Source organism: Xiphophorus couchianus, chromosome 23 (genome assembly GCF_001444195.1).
Source record: "Xiphophorus couchianus chromosome 23, X_couchianus-1.0, whole genome shotgun sequence".
Lineage (NCBI taxonomy): Eukaryota > Metazoa > Chordata > Actinopteri > Cyprinodontiformes > Poeciliidae > Xiphophorus > Xiphophorus couchianus.
The window spans coordinates 5,539,350-5,566,119 of NC_040250.1; the positions used below are offsets into that span (position 1 = coordinate 5,539,350).

Here is a 26,770-nt window from a genome sequence, read left to right on the forward strand (position 1 = left end):
TTCATAAAGGGAAAAAAATAGCTACAAAAATACAAGGTACAGTACAGACCAAAAGTTTGGACACAACTGTGTGTCCAAACTTTTGGTCTGTACTGTATGTAATGCATCTCAAAAAACCTAAAAACATGCATACAAGACAAATAATTGTTAGTCAGACTTAAAATACAGAAGGGAAACAATCAGCAACACCTTATTCCTCTTTCTAACACTCACTGACAATTCACTGCGCGATTTAAACTCAAATTAGTGACTGAACACTGCAAGGATTGTTAGCTAACATGGAATAAGAAACGCTGTGAGTCGTTTTCGCCTAATTATCTTCATACCAATTTCCCTGAAGGCACTAAGCATTCTTCTGGCAGCTTCCAACACACACACATCCCAAAGTCTAGGAAACAATCTTCAGACAGCTCAATACAAGTTTGGTTTCATCCAATTACTTTACATCGGTTTCTCTGCTAGAGCATCCATTTTCCTTTAATTATCAGTCATTCACTGGCTTCTTCCTGATGCTGGCATTGCCTTTTAATATGGCAGGGGAATTCTGAAAATTGTTTGCACCTGGGGCCAGATCTCAGATTTGATGCAGAGCTGGCATTAACTCATTCAGTTCATGACAGTGAAATCTTTTCCCTTCCAATACTTGCTTTAATTACCTAATGACTTCTTTCCAGAAAGAAATTGAAATTTTTTTTGGGGGGAAAAAAATAATGTCCTACACCTGACTTGTCTTCTTTGTCTCCCTAATGACACTAAAGAGAAAGACTATAGAATAAAGGTAAAATATTAATTATTAGTTTTTTCATGTTCAATGTATTTGATAAAGTAGCAGAATTTCTTTTTTCCTTTACTGATGGCACTTCAGTCTGTTTTTATTAGAACCAAGAATCAAAACCCAGTTTTGCTTTCCATCAATCATATGTTTAAAAGTCAGATAAACAAAGAAACATTATTTGGAGTCAAACATGATTTGAAATCAAATAGATTTTTTTCCCTATTAGTTCAGTGATAAATTTGGGGATTTAAGAAACTCCCTCAATCTCTACTGGGGGGAACAAATGTGGTGCTGTTGGTTATAGTCAAATGCCTGTCTGGGTTGCTAGGCAACATGTTTTGACCAAGGTAAATGATGGTCAACAACATACCTGCACTTGCTCACACCGAAAACCTTGTAATTAAAGTTTCTCAGCGCCTGATTTGCAGAATATGTACACACAGGTCATTCTAGGAAAGGTCACTGCAATGATAAAATATACGTGCTGCATAGTAAATAAAAAGTCCAGAAAATCTCTTCGATGTTGGTTTTGTCAAAACTGTCAAAGCATCAAGTTGAAATAGACCAGTATGTTACATAGACTGAAATGCACAGGTAGCCTATTCCAGGTGTTAGCCACCTTCCTCCTGGGACGGACTCTAAGCTCCACACAAGCCACAGCTGGGTAAGGGCAGCATTTTCAGAAAAACAGCCAAGAGCACTATTCAAGCTACAGTGTCCCTATTCAGTTAATCCATACATTCACCCTTTATAGAAGAATAAAGAGGAAATTAAACAAATTGTTAAAAGAAAACCACGAGAATTCCTGTTTGCAGTTTTCCTCAAACCATACAGGAGTCACATCAGACATGTGGAGGAAGGCGCATTGGTCCTCAGAGGCAGAAGTATACAGCACAGTCACGGCTGGAGGATGATGAGCTCCGAGTGGCTCGCACTGACTTATACTTTGAACTTGTAAGTATTTTTTTTACTGTTTCTTAACAAGATAGTGCAATACTATGCAATTAGGCATGAGCCTGTTACCAGTATAATGGCATAGTTGGGTTTTATTACACAGGAGGTGAAGCTTAAAAACTTACAATTTCCTATAGTACTGCTTAATTTAGAGTCGCTACAAAATGACAGTAAAGGACTTAAATCTATCTTTCTGAGTGGAGCATATGAAGTGCTGTTGTACCCCCGCCTATTTCTGTTCAGCACTAATAATAAGGATACTAAAATTGTCATTAATCGCAAGAATCATAAACAACACTCACCATCCATCATTCATATTAGGGTAATTCATACAAAAACCTTAGTTGGAAAGCTACGTGTTGAGTAGCTTTCATAAATAAAGCTACAAAAAAATATAAAGTACTTCATATTTTTGGGAGTTTTAAGAATGACTATTGCTTTTCTATTTTCAATAAAATAATTTACATCATGTTGTCAATATTTGTCTTTTCCATGAAAATTTTAGATCATGCAAACCACCAGGTTTTGGACTGTTTTAGCTTTTCTTTCCATGACTTAATACTTTCCCCAAGCGAACTATGGCAAACAGGGTGACTGTACAAACACAGATAAAAAGGGTGGACTACAAGTTAGCAAAAACAATCATTTTTAATCTGCTGGCATACTTAGTCCATTAATAAGGTACAACTGAGTCTCCACCACTCTACTAAAAAAAAATAATATTTTCTAATGTCAAAATCGTAATTTTAAAAATAACTGCTGAGGTGGATTAATAATTATTTTAATATTAAGCGATGTACTCGAGCATCATCTTTCTTGTTTTTTATTGTGTAGGGAATTTCCAAGTGTCCACACTACAGTAATGTTCACAGATTTATAATGTTTATAAAAGGAACTGCGTTGCAAGGATCTGCTCATGTTTGCATCAGAAATAATTCATTTTTACTTCTCACTGAGAAATTCGGATCAGTTCAGAGCTTCATAGTGCAGCCTGATCCATCCTGAAAATCCAAGGTGCAGGTTTCCACCTACTCAGCAGCAGTAAAGCTGACTTTTCACCACATTAAAGAACAGACGGCCGTCAGGAAAAAGATTGGAGTGTGCACCTTTCGCCAGACCAAAACGCTGCTTTGGTAGCCCAAAACCTGTCTTGCACATGAGGAGAATGGATCCCAGAATGGTAAAATGACCAATTAGAGGCAAAAACAAACATCCTCATTTAGACCTGTCATATTTGATTATTATGAGCAAAAATGAAGAAAGACAGTGTGCCATCTGTGAATAATTAGGACACGGCAACACAAAGGAAAAGTGTGCGTTGATATTTTAAATAAAAATGAGTATGTTTTATTGCTGCATCAGTATCTGTGGAGTTCAGTCATTAGTTTGAAGAATTATCTGGCAAAACCTGAGTCCTTCCCACTTAATGGGGCTCATAATGAGCTTTAGTAATCACCTAATTCATGCTTGACCAATAATCAAATTAATTATAATATTTATATAAACACATACTTTACAAATTCCAACAATTTAAAATAAAAAGGGATAATTGCAAAGAATGTTATTCTTGTTTTCTCAGCACTATATTTCTACCATGTCTTTATTTAGGTTGGATTACTGATTTTCAGGAAACTGATGGGTACAACACGGTTGAAACAAAAAGGTTCTGGTTCATGCTGATGTTGTTTGATCTTGGTAAAAAGGTTTAAGTTTTTTCATAGGTAAGGTTTTTCATTACTTTTTGCTTATGCTTATTTTGGAGTTAGATACCAACAGTCTAGAGGAACTATTTTTTACAGTCATGCATTTAACATTTAAAACTGACCTTTTCACAACGTTCCTGCACAGTACAATGGTTCTTGTCCATTTAAAACAGACACACAAAATAGGAAAAACTACCACTACTTCTGGAATGCGTAATGTGAAGAAGGGCCATTTAATGCCATTTCTAAACTATTAAAATCCTGTTTATTAGGAAACTACTTTACATTTGGAAATAGTCTAGATTGTAAAATACTAAGTGAGATCAGCATGGGAGCAGGGCACCTTGAGGCTGCAGGGGCTTAGAGGCTAACATTAGCAAATGTCAGCAATGGAAAAGGAAATGTCATAACTTCAGGTCAGTTATTTCTTTCGGCTCACAGAAAGAAATATGTTGTTTTTAAGCTGTTGCTTTAAATAACAGTTATAAATTGTTGCAAGTATGTCAATCTTTTAATGCAATTTTGTTTATTTGTAAAACATGAAATCAGAAATGTGCTTATTACAATAATTATTTTTAAACAGGGGTATAACATTACCAGCTAATCTTTTTTTATAACTTCTCTTAAATGAAAAAATAGGAAGCTGAAGTATAAACTTCTTTTATCACGGTCAACTCTTCCAGTGTCTCAGAAGTATTACCACTGATACTTAATAAGATACTAATATGGAAAATTATGTGGCTATTTTTTCTGCAATTTTTTTATCCTTTTTGCACAAAGTGCTTAATTTTTGCCTCAGATTCACAAGGCAGACAGTACAAAATACAAGCAGATAAGGATGCAAATCTTGCCCAGCAGAAACAAATTATCTACATCTGTGTTTGTTGATTAAATATAGATAACTGTCCTCTGGTTCACACATAAAATATCTAAAATGCATTATCAGACCCTTTTTACTTGGATGAACTATTTTAGCCTGAGATAGGACTTTGTCTTTTTTCAAAAATAAAATTACATTCAAAAGAGTAATTTGCACGTTTGTCAATTGTAACAACTTGGTGAATGTCTTACTCAGATAAACAGACCACATTTTATTTAAGTGCTTATTTGGTTATGACAGATTGCAATAAATCACTTGTGCTCTGATAAAATGATGTGCAACATTGTCAGGTACAACACATTCATATTTGGAATATTTGCCAGTTTTCACTTCTCTTTGTTTGTTCATCATGTCGATTCAGAGTATTTTCTACTGTACCACTACTTACTGTATTTTCCGAGCTACAAGTTACAATGTAGTTCAAGTTGAACTAGTCAAAAATTGTTTCATGAAGTGGGCAAAAAAAACACTTCAGGTGACAATTGAGAATAAGTAGAATTACTTGTCCGTGTAAATTATATGACCCAGTGACCTGTTCAGTTACCTGCTTTTCAACAAGCTCACAGATTGATCTAATATACCAATGTTCATGCTCTAAATCAGGGTAGTAAGGAACACCTCTACCGATGAAGTGCGTAGCGGAGAGAAGACAAATGCAGCATAAATCTGAGATGATAGAGAGGCGCTTGAGTTGAACAAAATGATTTACATTCACTTCCTTGGCAGCTACCTGGGTGTGGACACGTTACATGCTCTGTTCACAAGCCAAACCAGTGTTCTCGAAGTTTGGAAAGGTAACACCCACAGATAGATATAGCTATCTAGATACACTTTGGTAAAAAAATTGGACAAAGTAGTACAGATTGTCAGAACACTTTTTTATGTACCCAAATGTGGACTCGTTCCTCCAGCTGTGGCCCTCTAGCTTTCAGCCCACGATTAGCTTTCCTCACAGCTGCATATGGAAAAAAATTGTGATTTATACTAAAGAAAATATGCAGAATGTTTTGTACTGAGCAGGAGCTGCACAAACCAACAAGACTGTAAATAGTATCGACTGGGTGTTACAATGAACATGGCGCAAATAACAGCTATATTGTGATCAATGAACAGCAACATGATCAATAAACATCACCATAAAGAAATTCTTATTCATATTAGAAGATTTTGCTACCAGTCTTCATTATTGAAACAAAAACCTTAAGAAAATAAAACACTAAAAACCAAGGCACTTTACTATGGGTTATGGTAAATGGTCTGTGTTTGTACAACGCTTTATCAAGTGCAGAGGACCTAAAGCATTTCACAAAAAAGTCCTAAAAAGGCATTTAGAAACAAGCTTATGTTTTGAGGTAGATCGAGGATGGTTAGTCTCGCCTAAAGAACATTTTCAGTCCTGTGAATAGTTTTATGTGGTCCAAAACAATTCAAGGACAGTACAAATCCTGTCAGCCTAGGCACTTGAAGCAGATGTTTTGTTTTGTTTTTTATTTTTATTAATTTTGGGTCAAGTATTTGTCCTTTATTAATAATGCATTTTGACAAAGTCTTATAATTTGTAAAAAGTAAAATCGCAAACATCCAGCCACTTTTCATAAAAGCAGCCCTCTGCACATGCATTCATTAAACTCAGCTAAGTTTAGCAGCATTTTCAAAAAAAGGGTGACTCAACTCTTGTTGCTAAACGTAGACAGAAAATAATTGAAAGCGGGAAAAAAGTTGAGGTAAGAAGTTGGTAAAAAACACAACAGCTTTTGCAGTTTATGAAAGCAATAAAAGCTTTTATAAAGTTAAATATAATACAAATGTTATTGTGAATTCTTTTCTATTCTATTAATTTTGAACTATGCCTGCAAATTTATCACATAGTGGCCTGCATACGTAAATACACCCACATCAACATAACATTCTGTAGAGGATGCCAAGAGATGGGATGTGTGAGTAAATGGCCTAAGAGAGATTTTTTTAAAGCTTCATGCTTCTCTCTGAAGAGGAGGAGAAAACTGGTGCCTGAAGCTGCATGTGCCTGGAATTACTATCAGTGACAGGTGGGATAAATCACCTTGTCAGGCATGAATGGAAACCGGTTACAACAGTGTATAATGAAGCACTCAGACCGAAAGTATCCAGACACACTCTGCACCTCCTGCAGACTCTCCCCTGTTTAGGGAGGATAACAGATCTGCTGGCTTGACAGATTTCAGTTTTGTCACTGGAGAGTTTAGCATGCTTCGCTCCACAGATCTGACCTAACCTTAGCTGAATGAAAGCTACTGCCTCCTGTTTGCTTGTTTTTTGTTTTTGTTTTTTCTTCTGCATGTGCATGCTCAGGCTCAAAAGGCACCAAAGCTTTTTACATGTATGGAGGATTTCTTATTGAGTTTACGTAAGCAGCTGCTGAATGAATTAGAGTCTGTGAATGAAAGTGACACTGCACAATGTTGCCTCCTCGGTCTGCAGACGGAAGCAGAGACACTAAATAGCACAAATGGAGATTCAACAAATTGATGCAAATCTACAATAATTGAATGTACAGAGAGACAATCAGTGAAGAATTCATGTGTTGTTTGAGCTGATGGATGATGAATGTATCTTACAGGAAAATGCAAAGATTGTATGTGAAAACATGCGGGGCATTACTGGATGTTGTATCATCTATATAATACAGTAATTAGAAGGTTTGGAATTGTATATAAATATGTTGGGTTTTTTTTGACAGACTTCATTGAATCACAGCAGCACATTCAGTGCTTAGGTATCCAACTTCATTATATTTACACACATTTATACACTTGCTTTTTGTCTCATTTTAACAGTCTTGATTAGCAGGTCAGGTTTTCTGAAGGTTTGCCTCTTCCAGTGAGTCGCCTCCTGTTTTAGTTGCCATACTTTAAATTTGCCATCATGAAAACGTGATTGCATGCATCATTCCTGATTACAAAATTATAGCAGTAAATCCACGGAGGACTGGCCAAGATTTAAGAAATTGAAATTCCGGGACCAAGTCAGAGTCCAGATCTTGATCACTTTGAGGTGCTGTCAGGTGACTTGAAATTGGCTTTACATACAAGACACTCCTCAAACATCTCAGAGATGAGGTAAAGAGTAGGGCAAAGATTCCTCAGACTCATGCCAAAAACTTGTAGCTACTAGAAGCATTAAATGAGTCTTAGTGTACATTTTGGTTTATTCCAGTTGTTCAATGTGTAAAAAAAGATTGGTGTTTTTATAAATGACTTTCTTCTCAATATGTAGATAGGAATTTAACTATGCATATATAGAATTTTTAAACCAGATAGTGCATCAGTTTCTTTACTGAAATCCTTGGATCATTTCTCAAATGTCCTGAAGCCACTTATGAATAAAAACTACTGGCTCTTTGAGGCTGGAAACAACATTTAGGCTGGATTAAATGTTAGGTAAAACTACTACAATGAAGCATGCAGTCAAAAGTTTAAAAATAACTTCCAGAAACATATCAAATGTGGTGAGAAGAAGAAAAGTAAATCAAACCATCCCACACCAAGAACTGCAGCTGCAGGGTGGATGAGCACCTGAGCTGAATCTGTTTTTGTATGTCACTGGGCACTCAGTGTGACTTCCTGCTCTGCACTAGTTTTAATATCTACAAAGACAACTCCTTTTCTTTAGTCATCATTATGTCTTTCACAATGCCACATCACATCTTGCAGATGTCTCAGCAAATCCAGCCCCTCCACTGAAAAACCCCCACTGTTGAGCAAACTGCAAATAGGGTTTAATCTGAGTCTAATGCAGTTTCCCAGAAAGAAAGGAATTACAATGGATAAATTTGAGAACTAATCCAGAAGGGATGATCTATTCCAATAAATCTCATCAAGACAAAGATGAATGAAGGTGGATTGGGAGGAGAAGAAGACTGCAGACAAACCCTATGGGGCATCAAGGGGCAGGAGGATGCCAAGAAACTGTGTTTCCTTAAATTGCAGATAGAAAACGAGATCCAAAACCAACAGCATGGCCCAAAAACAAAAGAGCAGCTCTTTCAACCTCTATGCTAGGATCTGCTGAGTGAGTAGCATATATTTGTCTACTTTTACTTTGAGCACTCAAAAAAAGTTATTTTTCAGCCATATAGCCTAACAGAAATCTATAGTCAGCTGTAGAGAACAGCTATTGAAAGGAAAAAAAATGCTTCCAAAAACTCCTGTCAAAGGTAAGAGTGCTGTTTCTAATACTGGAACCAATAATATGAGTTCTGCTGAAAACATTTTTTTTTTCAGTTTATCAATGCACTCAAAGATAAGGTAAGCTGAAATGAAATCAAGACTCAAGCAAGATTGACAGAAGATGAAATTTAGATTAGAGAACATTAACTTCTGCTGAGATAACCTATGCAAAACAGAGGAGTGTTGAGGAGTCACAATTAAACTACTCTGGGAAAAACTACATCCCTATGCAAATGATTTTCAACATAAAATCTAAAATCAAACATACATTTGATTTAAAAACCTAGGTTTTAATATGAAAACCAGCCATGCTGTCTGTGTCGCTACAGTAGCATAGTTGTGTGCCTGTCAATGTCAGTTCATTGTAAAAAGAAAGCACAGAAACAAATCTTTAACAAAGTATTGACCTTTAAGCTAAGGTTGTATGTTTATCCATTAATAATATCACAAAAGTATGTTTTATAATTTGTCAGTATTTTAGTTCGTATTGTAATGCATTTAGAGTGCTAATAAGATATCCAGCCTGTTGGATGGAGTTTTACTGTAATAAATACCACACAATTAACACAGATGTTAGTGTCCTAGAAGCATTAGAAGTGTTTCATAGTATTAAATAGGTAAACTTTTCTGTATTTATTTCCTGAAGTCAAAGGTAAAGTGTCTCTGTTTACAAAACAACTGACCTACATATCATACAGTCAAAGTGGTCCAACCATGAAATATCTTCATAAAAATGTAAAAGATAATCTGCACATAAGAAGGATTTAGTTTTAGGTGAAATAAGAGGCCTTGAACTTAATCTATGATTTTCTTTTCTTTAGACTTGGGGGTGTGAGTGTTTTTATTCTATTGCATATTTAATTTTTTCTTTTTATATCTAAGATATATATTTTTGTTGATCTAAATAGTTTTTGTCAGGACCAAAGATACCCAAAGTAAAATACAAAAACTTGCATATTTTTTATTTTTATTGTCTTTCTGGAGAATCAGTATTCAGAGCATAGCTAATCATAGGTAATGTATGGTGTCAGATGTCAGAATAACAGGCAATTTATTGTTCAGATGCATTGATTGCTGATACTAGCAGCTTATAGAAACTTACATCAGAATTTATTAGCAAATGTACCATCAGAATGATTTAGTTCATACAGTGATAGATACTCATCTGAAATTAATCACACATTCCTGATCTAAAGTGCACAGCAGCAATTTGTCTTTATTTGAATCTACTCTGCCCATGAAAAAATGGGCTCTAACACAGCCACAACCACCACAGCAAATTCAACACTGCTGCATGTAAAACATAAAAACTAATTTGTTACACCAGTGGCTTTGGCAACTTAAACGCATTCATATGTGTCTAATCAGCAGTCAAAATCATAAAACCCACAGTAAGAGGTGGGTGAATAAGCTCCTCTTGAAAGTAGCAATGAATCTCTCTACACTTACAATCTGCAGCTAATCTTACGTAATGTGTGTCATGGACTTCTTTAAAACAGGCAGCTGTGTCATCATTTCTCCCGCAGAGGCATCGACTCTTTGTGCTGTGTGACTTTCCAGATGTTGGACTGACATTTACAGCTTCCATTTTTTTATATCAGACTCTGCACTGATCATCAGTGCATACAAACAGTTCTATTTTCACCTAAATAACATATAAATCAAGTTTCCCCCTACTCTCTGTAGGTAAGGAGCTTGAAGTATCTTCCAAATTAGGGTTTTGATCATGTTATATTCTGCTATGAATAAAACATCAAGAATTGTTTTCTTTTTTTCCACCATCCTACTGCCTTAACAGAAACAATGAGTCTGAGTAACAACCTCTGTGATTTCCATTGGTAATCAGCTTTAACACCTGTGTCGGTGCAATTTGGATTCTGAATGATTTTATGTCATTACAGAACTTCAATAAATCTAATTTTGTTTTGCTATAAAACAGAAGCTAGGATATACAGGTTTAACCAGCAATAGATGACATTTGAATAATGAGACAACTGAGAAGAAATGCTGCACCTCTCCTATTAAAGTGTATATTATGCAAATTTTGGATCATCAATAACTAATGCATGATTTTTTTCCCCCCACTCAGCAGGGCTGTATAATTTGCACTTCTACCTATGTATGCAATGTACTTGTGAATTAAAGGTGACAAGAGACTGTAATCATAAACAGTGTTTAAAAAATATGAGACATGAAAAAAAATATTTTCACCTAGTTAACAAGCTCAGGTGTGTCGTTTCATAAACATCAGACTCATGTTTTGCGTTATAAGCTATTTTGGGTAATTAAATATTAATGAAACTTTGATGGCAAAAAATATGTAAATGTTCTCGTTAGATCTCTTACTTTGAATGCAAAATATAATATAGACTCTTTGTATTTAGATGTAAACTCAATGATCCTGCAACTAAAGCTAAACTGAAAAAAAAAATAATTTTGTGAGTACGGTAGTTACTGACTTTTATATGCTAAAAGGAATCAGTGCTGTGCACAAATGTATTTTGGGGAGATCAGTAATAAGTAACCTTTAGGATTTATGCCATTATTTAACTTAACAAGGCTGTGTTTTAAATTGAAAAGCTCAGCAAAGCTTCTGGTACTGTAACTAAACCTAGTTCTGTTTGAGTGTGAAAAGCTGCTGTAAAGTGATAGAATCTTTGGGTAAACCACAGCGATTTGTTGTACAAGAGTGACAATATTTTACGTAACGGAGACTTTCAGATTTTTTGGTCTGTGTTGCAATGGAAATTTTTACTCTGCACTTTGTGCATACAGCAGAAGAGTGGTATCACAAGATGTAGTCAGCTCTCTGACCTTTAACCCCAGGGCTGAGTGGTGTTCCAGTTTTAATTGACAAGTTTGTTTTCATCACTTAATCACAGAGTTACTAATACAGCAAATGTCAAACTTTAAAACTACAAACTACATAAATAATGAATATGTTCTCTCTCAATAATTACTGTGTTAATAATTGATGCATATACATGTGTCCAGCCATGAAGGAATCAGGAACAAGAATGAAGTTACTAGCACATCCTGGATATCTGGTTTCTAAGCTTTACAATGATGTCTGAAAATGTGGCCATTTGAAAGTTGCTTATGATATATGTCATTCTTCATATCCAGGCTTTTCATTCATAGTAAAATGCAAAATTATTATTTTTGCCATACTGAAGGTGTTGCTTTTAATACAATAAAGTGCAAATATTTGTTTACATTTTGATTTGTGGTATGTAAAAAATGTGAAGGTGTATTGCAACTTATGAAATAAAATAAGATGGTTGATTTTGAGGAAATACTGTCTCAGACACTGAATGCAAACACATAGGTGATAGAATGAAAGCAATTCTGATTAGTAGCAACTCTATTGAGAAAGGATTACATACTATAAATAGGAGAGAACAGAAGACAATAGGCAAAAACTTCTTTATCCACTGAATAAATGCATTTAAATGAAAAAAAACTCGATTTTTCTAAAATGTTCAATGTGAAAAAAATACTCTAGCAAGAAGAGACCACTTCCTGATTTTTCACTAAACATCTTTACCAAGGGTGCCAATAAACATGTCCAGCTCTGCACTTGGAGGTTTGGTAATAGCGTTTGCTAACAGTTACCAGGGGTTTTTAGAATAGTTTATTTTGTGAAAAATTAATAAACCTGAATGGTTTATGTCAGGGATGTGAGTTTAGCTCAGAATTAGGCTTAGAAATTGTGAACATAAATTATTCAGCTATACTCTGTATGAACCAAACTTGAAATTTCTGAAGGATGAACTTCCACAACACAAAAATAACTGCACTGTAAATGTTTTTTTAATGATAAAATAATAAATTATTAGTGCACTGCAGTGCTATATATGTGTTTCTGCATTTGTGACAAAACTGTCTGTCATGGTTTCTTAAAGGCAATAGCAGGATTTCCATAAAATTAAACTAACACCAGTGTGATATCACTGCTTATTTACTCCTACATTTATTATTCAGATGCCACCAGACTAAAGGACACAAACATTTCCTCAAACACAGTTTTCATTAGTACATACACTTCAGTGTATCCATCACATTATTCTTAAAGCTAACCAAATTAACAAAATTGAAGGGATTTTCAGTTTTCAGGAAGAATGAGCATCATTTTGCTTTTCATTTTTAATTAATATGAAGGACAAATGGCAAAATTTAACTCTAATATGCATATATGATGGAAAATGTACCAACAGAGATGAAAGTAAACCATAAGTCACTCCTGCTGGTTCAAGTCACTCAATTTCCTCATATGCTACTGAAGAATCCAGTATCAGACAGACATACATTTTGACGGTCTGGTTTTATTATGTCTTATATAAGGAAATCCTAAAATATTTGGAGTTGTGGTCATTTGAATGTTTGTACTCCTCAAACTACATGCATGAAAAATTTAACTTCTATGTTTGTCAGGGATTGTCATCTTCCTTGTAAACCAGGGAAAGGGTAGTAACCAAAGTTGGTCATAGCCCAACAACATATATTTGAAAATAATGAATACCTTAAAACTGCATTCAGTATGAAAACATTATTTACTGTTTTAATACGATATGTATAATTTCACATTTGAATATAAAATAACATTTGGGATAAGTGTTAGAATAAAATGCTCAAAAATATACCTTTGGAGTATTGTAGCAATGTGTACCGCTTTTGTCCTCTACCCGTTTCTCTTTTCAACGTCACTTTGTGAGTCAAAGCAACAGTGAGAAAAATACCAGCAAACTGTGGCTAGTAAAAAAAAGTTCTCATCTCTCATCTGCACCTTGAAATGTTTGAAACTTTACCAAGCAGAGGAAACTGCTATTTTTACAATCCAAAGCAGAAAAAATACCACCCAACAGTTTTAACGTGATCTGTGTTCAAATGAAATCAACAAGCCTGAGGGGGAAAACGACTACAGAGGCAGTGAGTAGTGAAGCAGAAATCCCACAAAGCCCATTGTTTCCTCAGCAGAGCCAAACGCTCCTTAAGAAGATGAGAATAAGCCTGAAGCAGGAATCAGGACTGCCAATTCATTTTTGAGCTGCAGACTTCTGAACTGCTGTACTTGACACTACACTATCAACGGCTGCAGTTTTACCACAAAGACAAAGATAGTAAGTGCGCACTAAAATAAGTAACTTAACATATAATATATTTATTATGTGTTTTTATGCTGAAATTAAATGACTGCTGAAGGACATATTCAGCTTTATTTCTGCACACAAGTTTATGTCCATAAAGATTGAGGATAGGTTATAAAATCAATTTTTGATGGTACTGAGATCTGAACATGAATGATGGTGGATTAAGAAAAATAAATAAATAAAAATACACAACCCAAATTCCTGCAGTTGAGGCATTTTTAATTTTAGGCAGCCCTATGAATAACAAAACTTGATCACTTTAACATATATTAAATAGTGAAAAGAGCACAGTTAACATTTAGTGTTTTTGTTTGACAAGTACTGCAAACAAATAGAATAAAATAAAACAAGTAACAAGCTAAGCTTTTAAAGTGAACTGAACACTTAAGTGATTATACAAATTTACTACTTGCTCTCAGAAGAGAAAAAGAGCAGATGAGATATAAGTTCCAGTAAGCCCCAGTATTTGCAGAAGTAAGTGATCACAGACCCCAGGTAATATCTATGAATACTTGAATCTCCCACTGAAAACATTTATAAGTGCCTATGTTAACATTTTAAAAACCACATATATCTTATTATGAATTAAGATGAATTTAAACACATTTTTCTGACCCGTTGAGCTTGTAGCATTATATAGTATATGTTCTCAACACAAGAACAAAAGGATTTTCTTTCAATGCAAAGGACAACAAGAGAAGAAGCTTCTCATCTAAGCTCCTTGATAATAAAGAACACAAGTAAACAAATGAAACTATTTAAAGAGTTGTTTTGTTTCTTAAGCTGAAAACTAGAAAGCTCCCTCTTTGACCTGTTTGCAGTTGCATTGAGAGTGAATACAGACCATTACGGGTCAGTGACTGGTCACATTAGGATGACAATGATGGGAATTTTATGGTGTGGAGGAATGTGTTACACAGCTCCCACCATCAACAAACAACAAACAAGTGCTCAACAGCTATGTGGATTTAACTGCCTCTGGTAAAGGTTCACAGATGTGCCATACAACAAGCTGTTTTGCACATTGCAATAACATCTTACAGAGACGCGATAGCATAGTACATTATTTTTTATTTGATACCCAGTAAGCATGTGAACATCAGTGTGGATGTTCAGTTCAGAGAGAACTAGATCTCAAGAAATAGTACCTCACAGCATCTGTGTTACTTATGGTCACTGAGCTGAGCTGACATAAGAACATGACCACTTACATATTGCGTGCTATTATATGGTAGTTTAATAGCAACATTATGGAAGAATGGACTACATGAAAATGCATATCAGACAATTTTACCCATGTAGCTGGCAAAGACCAATTTATTGATTCTCATTGAGAAGTGATTTATTTTTATTAATGTTCAATTGCAGTAGCTTACTCTCAGTGAAAAACCTAACATTTGATTACAATATTTCTATTCAATGAGGGAAAAAATCTAAAAGAAAATTTAACTGATTGGCATGGAGATATCATTTACAGGCTTCCTGGAGAATTGGTGACATCAAAATATTATTTTTTGGTGCAGTTTTCTAACCATGATCTTTGCAGATGTCTTTAATGTCCTGCATATCCTCTTCAATGTGGGTGGCTTCATTTTAAACTCCTTGTCAAGTCCTTGTCCTGAATATTGGTCAGTTATTAAAGGAAATGGGTCTCTGTGCCACATCATATTTATATCCCAGAGGAAATAGAAAATCATCAACTCATGATTGGAAGTTCTAAAAAACTTTGATAGACTTTAAAAAAGCAAAATGTGATTACAAAACTAGTATGTTTTAGAGAACTTGTTATTTGTACAATACATTGTATTGTGCCACGCAATGTAGTACTACTTTAGTGTTTTTTTCCTCACTAAATAAATTAACTTCAATTTATTTATTTATTTTTGTGTGAGATTTATCAACTGCAGTAATGGCTGAATTTGATAATATAGTTTTACTTAGGAAGCCAACAAACTTGTCACCATCTGTACACATTCTCTTTTATGATCAGTAGTTATTCATATTTGTACTATTTGTGATATATTGTAAAAGTTATCGGAGATAAGTAACTTTCTTTGTGTGTGGTGCATTATGCAGCCTGATCATTTTTAGGAAGCTTAATCACAATGACAGTGATTACACAACATAAACGTTGATTAATTCTTACCTCTCACTGACAAGCTCCTCCATCACCGGCATCTGGCCTGCAGCGCTGGCATTCATGTAACCATAAATGCAGAGAGTCCCTGCAGACACACAGTGAAAGTTAAAGAATCATCATAATCACTTATATTATTAAAAGAGAACTTTAAATTGCTATTATCAAGCAATTCCTTCACAGAAGATTGCATTAACATAAATGTATTAAACTGCATCACGATTATGCAAATTTAATACCTCCGTTTGACATTTTAGTACCACATTGTGTAAATCTGTTTTCACTGCAAAATGAGATCTTTGCTTTTAAAGTAGACAATTTGCCCTAAGGCGCAATGCTAAATCATACTACAATATCTACGTCTGCAAAAAAAAAAGTCTATTGTGATAAATTAATCAGCAAGCCTGCTTACACTCACATAGCTCAAACACATGTGAGATTTCTCCTCATATTTTATATTTCATGTGTAAAAGTCAACCAGTACAGAGACTGAACAAGACATTCCCTTTGATAACATTTCCAGTGACATGCAAGTGAGATACAGAGTTTGGACAGGGAAGGTCAGCCTGGTGGAGAGGTTGGAGACAGCGGAGGATTCTGACCTCATTCATTCCCTGAATAAAAAATCTTGTTATGCTTCAACCATATGGGTAGCTGTCAGAACCGGTACGTCATGTGGTCACTTAAAGCTAACATTCCTCTGTATGAGGCCGACAGCAAAATGAGCAAAAACTTGTTATATCTGCATTACAAAGTGTAACAAAATACACCGTAATGCCTCAGGCAGAGGAAGGTGCATGTAGTGTTATGCAACTTGTGACATAAAAAACAAAGAAGAAACAGCTATAAAACATGTACAGCACATTCAATGGAGCTGTACATTGCATAATTACTTCTTGCACTAATGGACTCAAGGATGGGCTCACATGTACTGCAGTATTTTGTAAAAGTAACTTCTTATTTTCATCATTTGCACTTGGCAACATGAGCAACTTTGGTGATAAAATCTGAAAATAAGGCTTCTCTTTTTTTTTTTTACAAATAATGAATAGTTTTTGTCATTTTCTCCAACTAGTTATTTTAGGATTTTGCTTGAATATTTGTGTTCATGTCGCAATAAAAATGACTTTTAAAACTAAAGGTAAACATCCACTCTTCAAAAAATTCTTAATTTAAAAAGAACTATAAGACTCCTTCATTTTTTTTTCTGTTTGTTTTGCTGACAAAAAAGATCTGGCAGGATACTAAAGAGAGGTCTTCCAAAAACAGTCCAACAGCACACCTTCCCACTAAAGTGCTGGTGCAATAATTTAAAGGAATTTATGAGGTGTTAAAAGCATAACAGTTAACTACAGGATTATGTGTTTTTGCATTCCAAGTTAAACTACACAATGTCAGCTACCATGATATCTAACTTTATCCATTTAAATGTATCTATTTTTTTCCCCAAAGCATCAAATCCAGCCTTAAGAGAAACCTAATGCACTATCACAAGTAACTGGGAGCCCACAGCTATCTGAACATCTTTGTAAAGGCCATCCAAATTCTGGGTGATTTTCAACAGTCTCCATCTAGCTGGATTGGGGCTTTTTCCTGTGGTTGTTTTTGTTAAGTCATTCATTTCCCTACCTGTTTAGTATCATGCATTGGCTGGAACGTTTCCCAGCTGTAATAGGGAAAGAGGCAGGATACACTTTGGCTGTGTCACAAGTTCAGCACAGGGTTAGCATGGAGAGAAAGATGACAAAGATACAAGTCCACAGTTCCACCAAAAAAAATGTACATAGATTAATTCATGTGAAATGGTGTAAAGGGGGGAAAAATACCTACAGACCAGGACAATATGCAGGTAGAATCATGGAAATATTTTCTCAACAGTTACACTGCTTACTGGGTGTTTTTCAATAAAACTAAAGCCAGATATTAATAAAAATAAGTGTGACTGAACAATGTTTTGCAGCAATAGTGATGAAAACACGGTGGCATCCACCTCCTCCAGTTTAGACTCATCTTCACACAAGCAGACACACATAGCTTCCCTAGCAGCTGAACACAAGCCGAAGCAGCACTCTGCTGTCACCAAGAGAAAACTAACTTAGCTTTGCTCTCTCAGAGCTTTATCTGAGCTCCTGATCGAGACCTTTCAGTCAAGTTTCACACAGACCAATACAGCTGTTGCCAATAGTACTTTTTAAGTACTATTGGAACATGTCTACACTATTCTTGTAGACAAAATTTTACAACCAGGTGCACCAGTGGAATTTGAAAGTACTGTATATCCAAAGTTTACTTTTACATATTCAATCTTTTTCACAGGAAGAAAGAGCAGAAGTAAAAATGTATTTATGTGTATTTCATGTGTAATTAAGACATGGTTAGGAGTTAAAGACCATCCTTCAAAATCATCTTTCTTATATAATGTTATGGCATCACATAGTTACATATCTGCTTTGTGTTCTACCACAAATAAAGATAAACAGCTTCACGTAAACAAAGCTGCAGTATTGCCTTCCAAGGAATCTAATGCTGTAGCATCTGCAATTAGATTTATAGCTATAGCAAAATATTTTTTAAACATGCCAAAAGCTTGTCACCACTGTCACAAAATATATATGTGTGATACAATTTCTTAGCAGAGACACAATAATAATGAGTCTCAGTTCCATACAACAATATGTAGACACTGTTGGAAGTGATGATGATTCACTCACATCAGCATGCCTTCTTGTGTCCAATTAAACCATTCTAGTATCACTTAATAAATCATGAAAACCTCCACCAGATAACCAAGCTCTTGCCAGTCCCTAATCTCTAATACAATGCAATATTGACATACAGCACAGATTCATTAGAGCACCTCCCCTAAGTCAAGCAATATAAATGGACCTTCTTTGCAGAGTTGCTTTGAATTTATCAATCTCAGCTTGTTAAGTACTATTGGAACATTTTACAATCATAAGAGCTGTATTCTGCTTAAAACAAATAAACCAACAATTTTAAGAAAGACTTAGGAAATGTTTCAATATTATAATATTTTTTATAAATATCTGAGAAACCTTACCAGAAGACAGGAAAAACTCCCCAACCAATACAGCTGTTGTCAATTTTGTGTTTTTATTTTTTGTTGAGCCAAAATTGTGAAAGGTTTTTACCAGCTCTTGTTTTTTTTCCAGCAAAATATTCATGCCACAATTTTGGCTTTCAAAAAAGAGAGGTTGTTTGCTCTGGCTGTGATTTACATAAATGTGGTTGATTTTTCTTTTAAATGGAAGGAAAGTGCCTCATTTAAATATATAAAATTTGCATCAGCACTTGGCTTTGCAGATATTCTTGTGTAGCCAATCTGCCTTTGCACATAGGTTTGGAATAAGTTGAATGTGCAAACTCAAGTTTTACCTAAATCTTAAACTCGAGTTTTAGATTTACTCCTACTAATATCTTTGTGCTTTTGTCCCTTTAATGTACCCAATGTCAGCAACATATGGGGGTGCTGTGGTTTTAAGACATCTCTTACAATCAGAAGTTTCCAAGTGGCTTCTATCCGAGCCTGAGTAAAGAAATATTTTGGTTTTGATCACCAACTGCACTTATGACAGTTTAATTGAAGTTGCTTTTGGAAACACTGCTTTATTTGCTTAAAATAAAACTAAAAAAATACAGTTTTCAAAAATGACTGTGATTTAACATTCCTAAGATTTTGATGATGGCAAAATATGCCATCAAAAGTTGGTTCAATATTTTATGTAGAAAATTGTGCATGAGCATAGATGAATTTACTGTGATGCTAGTGTAAAAGCTTCATATTTTATTCTGGGAGTGAAACGATTTGTAGTGAAATGACAACTGCAGCACATGTCAAGTTGAGCTAGCTTATCAAGCATGCTTGAATTAACAACTGTTACCTGAAATAATTATTTTTAGATTCATTTTAAACAAAGAAACTTTTAAAATAATAAAAGAAACTTAAGCATTATAGACAGTAAGATTAGGTAAACAAATACATTCCAAATAAAAAGTAAGTGGGGGAAAACCTATTTGTTTTAAAAAAAACTTCTTAAAATATTGTGTTTTACAGGGAAGTGCAGTTTTTCACCTGAAATAAACATCTCCTCCAACTTTCAAATGACTGATTCACTTGAAAACAGAAAGGAATGGACAAACCTTTAGGCTTTCTTTGACAAAGGACAGTAAAGATTTTCTACCCATAGGTTGGAAAGAGATGAAGTCCGAGCTTAAAAATCAGATAAGACCAGGAGCCGATGGCATTATAGGGTAAACCTATGTTAAGTCAGAGAAAATGAAATTCCTATCCTTAATACCTGGACATACAAGATAACATCATAAAGAACCTGAGATTTATGTTTTAAAGAGTGATGTACAAAAAAAAATCAAAGATAACTTCTTTATAATGATATAAAAAATGTATCACATATTGAAGTGGTTTTAACATAATCCTGAAAAAGAAATAGCCCATCTATGTTTGCTTTACAAATTGTAACTGAAGGTCAGGTATGGGAATGGTAAGTGGTAAAAGAAACTCAGAATAGAATGGTATGCCAGGAGCATAATAGTTTCTTTCTGCTGTGTCAGATCATTTTCTGATAACTATATGGTTGGATAGAACTGTGAAACAAGCCACTGGCAGCAACACATCTATCACTGTAGTGCATCACCATATAGCTTGAGAACAAGAGTCAGATCGTAACTTCCTGAACCATTTTCACAACCTGCTTAGTAAAAGCAATGACAGTTTATTTTTTTATATTTACACCAATTTAAGGGTCAGTGCTTTAATTTTTGTAATTTTTGTACGCCATGTTTCCACTAATGTCCTAAAACACAGAATTAAGGCTGTATCTTAGTTACAGTAAAGTATATTTATGTTTTGAAAAAATAATTAGATCATAGATATTCTGTATTTTCCAGGCACACAGTGCCATTTTATAGTGTGATCAAGAACCCACCCTCCCAACCCTGTTAAAAGAAACAGTAAATAAAAGTGTCTTCACTTACTGAACAAATTTCTGTCTGCCACAATAATGTGCCTGATGAGAAGTAGTCAATTTGTAAAGGAATGTCCTCGAGAATAAATGACATTAAGAAAATCATAACGGTTTACCTGTTGTTGATCTACAGTGGCAAAACATTTCTAACAAACTCAATAGAGTGACCCGTGAAACTATGTTGCAAACAGAAGCATTTTCGCTGATATCATGAATGTTTCACACAATTGGCCATAAGATGCTCACTGATTGTCTGGCACTGTGCTAGGTTGGTTTGGATCTTAGACAGAACATATTTTTAATTGGGCATGAAAAGATTATATCTGGAGTTTCTTACTCATAAAAGCATTTTACTAAATCCCCCTTTTGCCATAGTAAAACATTGCCAGAATAAAGATATTCCTATCAAAACTGCTTACAAATAAACTGTTTCTTTTTTCTTTTTTAAAAGATGTGTTGTCACTGGTGGCCTTTATTCATGAGTAGCTCAACAGAGAAAAGGGCAGAGAGAGAAGGGCAGACATGCAGTAAATGGCCCCAAGGCTGGGAATCAAACCTAGTACTGCATATTGTGCATGTGCTCTGTCACTGAAGCACATGGTGCCCCTTATTTTTCCTTCCTTAATTCTCAACAAGTCCTTGGTGAAATTAGAGGGTCTTTTTGCATTTATTTTTGTACAGATAGAAACCTATTTTCATTTTTCAAAAGTTATACATTTTATTGTTGAATACATTTCTTTTAAAATTTTTATTTTCTTAAGCTGAACCCTATTTTGTACAAGTCATATGATAATAATTATCTTTAGTTCCAAACATATAAAATTCAGGTGAAGCTACCCAACATACCCAACAATGATGCAGAAAAAAGAAATCTGATCATGAGACCAGGATTTTCCACAAGCCTGAACTCTCCTTGGACCCATCTTGAGGTCATACCAGTCCTACTGAGTATGTTTTATAAAAGACGCGACAGGGGAGGGGAGGCAAGCTCAACGCATGACAGAGCTAATGGGAGAGGCTGCTCAGAGGGTTTGCTGGAGCCTGTCAGCTCTGATCCAATCACACAAAGTTAGAGAAAGTAGAATTCAGAAAAAATATGATATTTGAGGAAATAGCTAAGTGACAGATAATGAGGTAAATGGGAAAATGAAAAGGGATGCTGAGTTTGAATGGTTTGGAATTTGCATTCACCAACAACTTTATGGTGAATGCATACATTATGGATAATGTATATGCAAAAAGACCTGTGGGTTATATATTTGGTGTCCCATTTTATTGCTAAAGCTAGTGCTGCATTGCAGTTTTGGCTAGTTTTGATGCCAACAGAATCCACTGTAACAATTTAAAGCTGAAAATTGATGAAACACATATTGAACACATTGTTAGAAACTCACAACTAGACGGAAATATTTTGCAAAGATGCTGTCAAAAGTACTTTCTTAAAAAAAATCCCTGACACCATCTCTGGAAACAGATGAGCTAACTTCCAGTTTGTAATGGTAAAGAGCCTTTGATAGCATGAGTTTGTGTTAACCTGTAAGTGTGTTTACCTTGCACACTGTTTTCCCTACGGCAATTGAGAATCAAGCTGGCAGACAGCATCACATACAATATTAAACGTTCAGCCAGCAGCTGCTCCTCTGAGTCTGAATAAAGTCATGCCAGGATGTTCCTAGATTGATGTAATATTCCTATCCAGAGACTACATTAATCCCACTCTAAGTTTTCTGCTGGAGAAATGGATCCAAGTGCCAGCTGTACATCTGCTTTTTGTTGTTTTGTTTATCGGCCCTTTATTAACTCTTAAGAGGAAGGCACATTGTTTTTTACAAAATACAATACCAAAGTGACTTATTATGAAAGGATATTGTGGTAGAAATGATGACCTACTGTACTGACCCTCATTTAACTTGAACTAAACACACACTAGCCTTATTTTTTTTCTGTACAAAATAAATACTTAGTTTTCTCTGAGGCACAAGTTCTAAGAAGTTCTAATAAAATTCTAAGAAGTAAAATGTTAAAAAGTTTTAAAAGGTATAAGGTAAGATAAAAACAAATAATTGAAATATTTGTTTCCACTTACTTGATATTTAAGTGGAAAGGAAGATATTACAGTTTGAGGAGGAAATCCGAGTCATCCTTATCTTCTAAATATCTAAATTTTATCCTTAAGGGGAATTCTGATGTATCCTGGTGGATCAGCTTGCTATACTTTTTATTAGTGGAGATATGAAGCTCCTCCATTAAGGACTGGGTCTGCTCTCGTGTTCTACTCCCAGTGGGGCAAACCCATAAAACCTCCAAAAGGCAGCATTTAGGAAGCATCCCAAACCACGTGTCCAAACCACCTCAATAGACTCCTTTCAAAGTGCAATTCAGAAGTGCTATTACCAAGCAGAAAGAACAGCACCTTATCACTAAGGTTCAGCCCAACTAGTCAACACAGGAAACCCATTTAAGTAGCCTGTATACGGAATCATGTTCTTCTAAACATGATTAATGTATCATGACCAAAGGGTAGAGCTGGAAAGTAAATGAAGCGGTAAGTCAAGAGCTTTATATATAACAGGAATCAGCAATCACTGTGGACCACTCTGCTAGTTTAATATGGGCACATAAAAATCAAGAGCCTTGCTTTTCTAGTCACCTTCTTCTTCACTTTGACAGGATGGATAGGTACTCCTATTATTGCAAGTAATAAATACGCATAGATTTCCAAACCAGACACCTTTCACTGTAAGATTATTTCTGAAGATCATGATTATGAGCACAACAAATATCATCAGTGACAACGCGAAGTCCAGGTGAAGTGCAAACAAAAAACATCAGCTCAACATTGTGCCAAAAAGGCAGACATGGCTCTTGTTTCGAAGATACCCTAAAATTAAACCATCAATTTAAAAATTCACCCACAGAAATGGTTGAAATGGAAATGGTTGTAAGGCCATTTGGAAACAACAAAAAACACCTGAACTTAAAAGTTAACCTAAATGATCTAATTAAGAGAACAACAAAGATACAGATCTGGTTCACCGTTCCATAACCTACAAAGAATAACCTGCTCCTCCTTAATTGACGTCAAACAATTGATTGGAGCCTTCTCTTTAACACCCTTAAGTAGATTTTCCAAAGAACACAGAGAGATGTGACTCCCTGCCATTTTCCAGGTAACACTGAAGAGGCTCGTCAACAATATTCAGCAACTTCAGCAACTCAGGTCAACAACTACTTGAGAGGTAACGGTCTTTTCCTTCTCTAACACATATTTGCAGAAAAAAATTTGGAACTCTCTTGTAAACCCAAAGCTAACAACATAAAGTCTGGGCTACAGAGACTTTCTTTCGCAGTAAATCTGAAAGAATGACATCATCTTTCCTGGCCAATCTCTGCAAACACTACAACTTTACCATCGCTAGCTTGTCTGCAGTTTATGTCTGCTTGTATATTCTGGAAACAAGTTTGAGATGTGCTAGGTTATGGAATACTTTTCAGCGGCAATGTCTCAGTAAAACATAAAATAATCTAGTCCTTATGATCCCATCCCTTGTCAATTCAGCTTACACTCTTTATATTTTATAACTTCCCCTAGAAGTTATAAATATAAATGAATAGTGTTGTCACCACAATTGCAGGATTATATAGCATATTTGACAAAGTGGCAGAGGACAGAGAGAAATATTGAACTTACTGAATGAAAATCAAACATTTGTTGCTGAAAAACAACTAAAAGGGAACGAGAAAATTACCAAAGGACAGAAGCCGTGAGCACAAATAGCAAAATTACTGAAAACTCTAGACAACCTCAGACTGACTGACTGACTGGAGTATTGTGTGGGTGGAGAGTTCATCTCTGTTTGTCAAACTCCAGCTTGGAATGAGTTCAGGTCTCCTGAGGTTCAGCCAAAGGTTTCTAGTAAAGATGGGGGTAATTATCAAAACTACGCTCCTGTGCACAGCAAACACTGGCTGACCTCAATACAGAGGCCTCATCAAGGAATTAAAGCAAGCAGTTATGCACTCTCCTGTACACAGCATATGGCTGCAATATCCTAACACTCTACATTGCCATTTACAACAGGTCAATATAAACATGTTTTGCACAATCTGTTAATTTAAGATATAATTTCACTTTTTCCAGACCAATTTCATCATCAATCAATATTCAGACAACTTTTACACACTAAAGGTTATTTTGTAAGAACATAGTGCATGACTCATACACTGTACACATTTTTTAGTATTTATAATTCACACACACTGCTGGTGTCTTCCTAATGGGAATTTGTTTAATTGTGGTAGATTTCAAATTTATGAAGATATTTTAAATTTATTTATTTATTTTTTAATAATAAACAATGTATTGTTCATGGGGCTTAAAGTTTTTACAATAAGATGGCAGAGAAAGTACATGAGTAACTGAAGTTTCCTCTGGTTGTTGGAAATACAGACATATAGATTAAAACTAAAGTCGACCAGCTTAGAGTGTCATGTTGGTTAAGCAACTGGGTACTTGTGCAGATAGTTTGACTAATTAACCAGCTACTATCGATTGGCTATACTTTTATTATTTCATGAAAAGCAAAAAGTATAGTACTATGTACAATTAGAATATTTTAGCATATTTTCTTAAATAACAAACATATGCAAAATGTTTCATTTGCATATTCAAATATATTGATTTTGTTTATGTATCTACATTATGAAAAATCATATCACATCAGTAAATATTGGATATAAATACCATGACAATTCCGGTAATAATTTAAATGGCAATAACTGTAATAACCTAATCATTCTGCAATGCTGTGATTATTGTTGATTTTCAATTTGAAAACAACAATTGTTGTGATGATCAAAATTGATGATTCGATTACTTTTACTTCACAACACCAAAGAGCTGCAAAACTTTTTTCTAGCTAGTAGAAAGTACTAAATTATTTTTTTTCAAAACTTATCATGGCTTCAATAGTCTCATGGGAAAAAGCATTAAAGAACAACTGAGAAGTGTACAAATTATATTTTCTAGAGAAACATATCATCCAATCACATTAGAAAACATTAGCCAGTGACGGGAACAGCTCTTTGTCAAACAGAAGCTTTCAGACTAAATCTCAGTCACAGTTGGGAGACAAACTCAGAATTCAGTTCTAACACAAGTACAGATCAACAAAGCATAGAAATATAAAACAATATTTTATCAATTATTTCAACAAATGTCAGATATAACAGTCAACCATTTTTCAGTTTAATGCATCATAACATGGTATTTTTAAACAACATAACTTGAGAATTACAAAGTATTTCAAATAGAATCTCCCAAGCTTAGATAATCATATAAAAATTAAAGCATCAATTACAATTAAAATGTTATGCATTTTCTTATCTCTATTAGTATTTTATAATTGTATAATCTGCATTTTGTTCCTTAAGATCTTCTCTTGTTCTGAATAACTTTAATGCAATTAATCTCTGATTTACCTTCAATAGGAAGAGGGAAGTAAGAAGGCATAATATATGTTCAATGCTTCACAAAAATAAAAATCTGAAGGTCAATCTCCTGCCTCCTATAGCCAGAAGCAACCTAATTAACCGGAGAGTGAAGTACTTGGTCACAACGTAACAGCACAATGCCAATTATATGTTAATTATCAATCTTTTTATTTTCCAATTATGAATTAAGTAGCTGAAGACGACTGATTAGCCAGCTGAAATTTAAATTAGACTGAACACTTAATTTCAGCAACCAAAATTAAGAGAAGACTTTAAATGACTCCCAATAAATGAGTCTCTCCAAATAATGGTGCTCTCACAGAACACAACGTGAAAAAAAGCTGCCAGGGGTATCTTCAAAGACTAAACCAACAATCTGTCTTTCATTACATCTTTTATCAAATAAGCAGTGCAAATCTAGGTGTAAGAAAGAGATGTAATTGTGGTTGGCAGGTAAAAAGAATAAC

At 34.8% G+C, this 26,770-nt stretch overlaps 1 protein-coding gene across 3 annotated transcripts in view; it reads right to left on the minus strand.

The window, feature by feature from the left end:
- htr4 (5-hydroxytryptamine receptor 4) overlaps window positions 1-26,770 on the minus strand; it is a 136,495-nt gene that overhangs the window by 73,750 nt on the left and 35,975 nt on the right. For all 3 annotated transcript variants that reach the window (XM_028008021.1, XM_028008019.1, XM_028008022.1), the window contains one exon: window positions 15,817-15,895. In XM_028008021.1, the coding sequence (XP_027863822.1) occupies window positions 15,817-15,872 (56 nt within the window). In that variant the 5' untranslated portion in view covers window positions 15,873-15,895. The remainder of the gene's footprint in view (window positions 1-15,816; window positions 15,896-26,770) is intronic.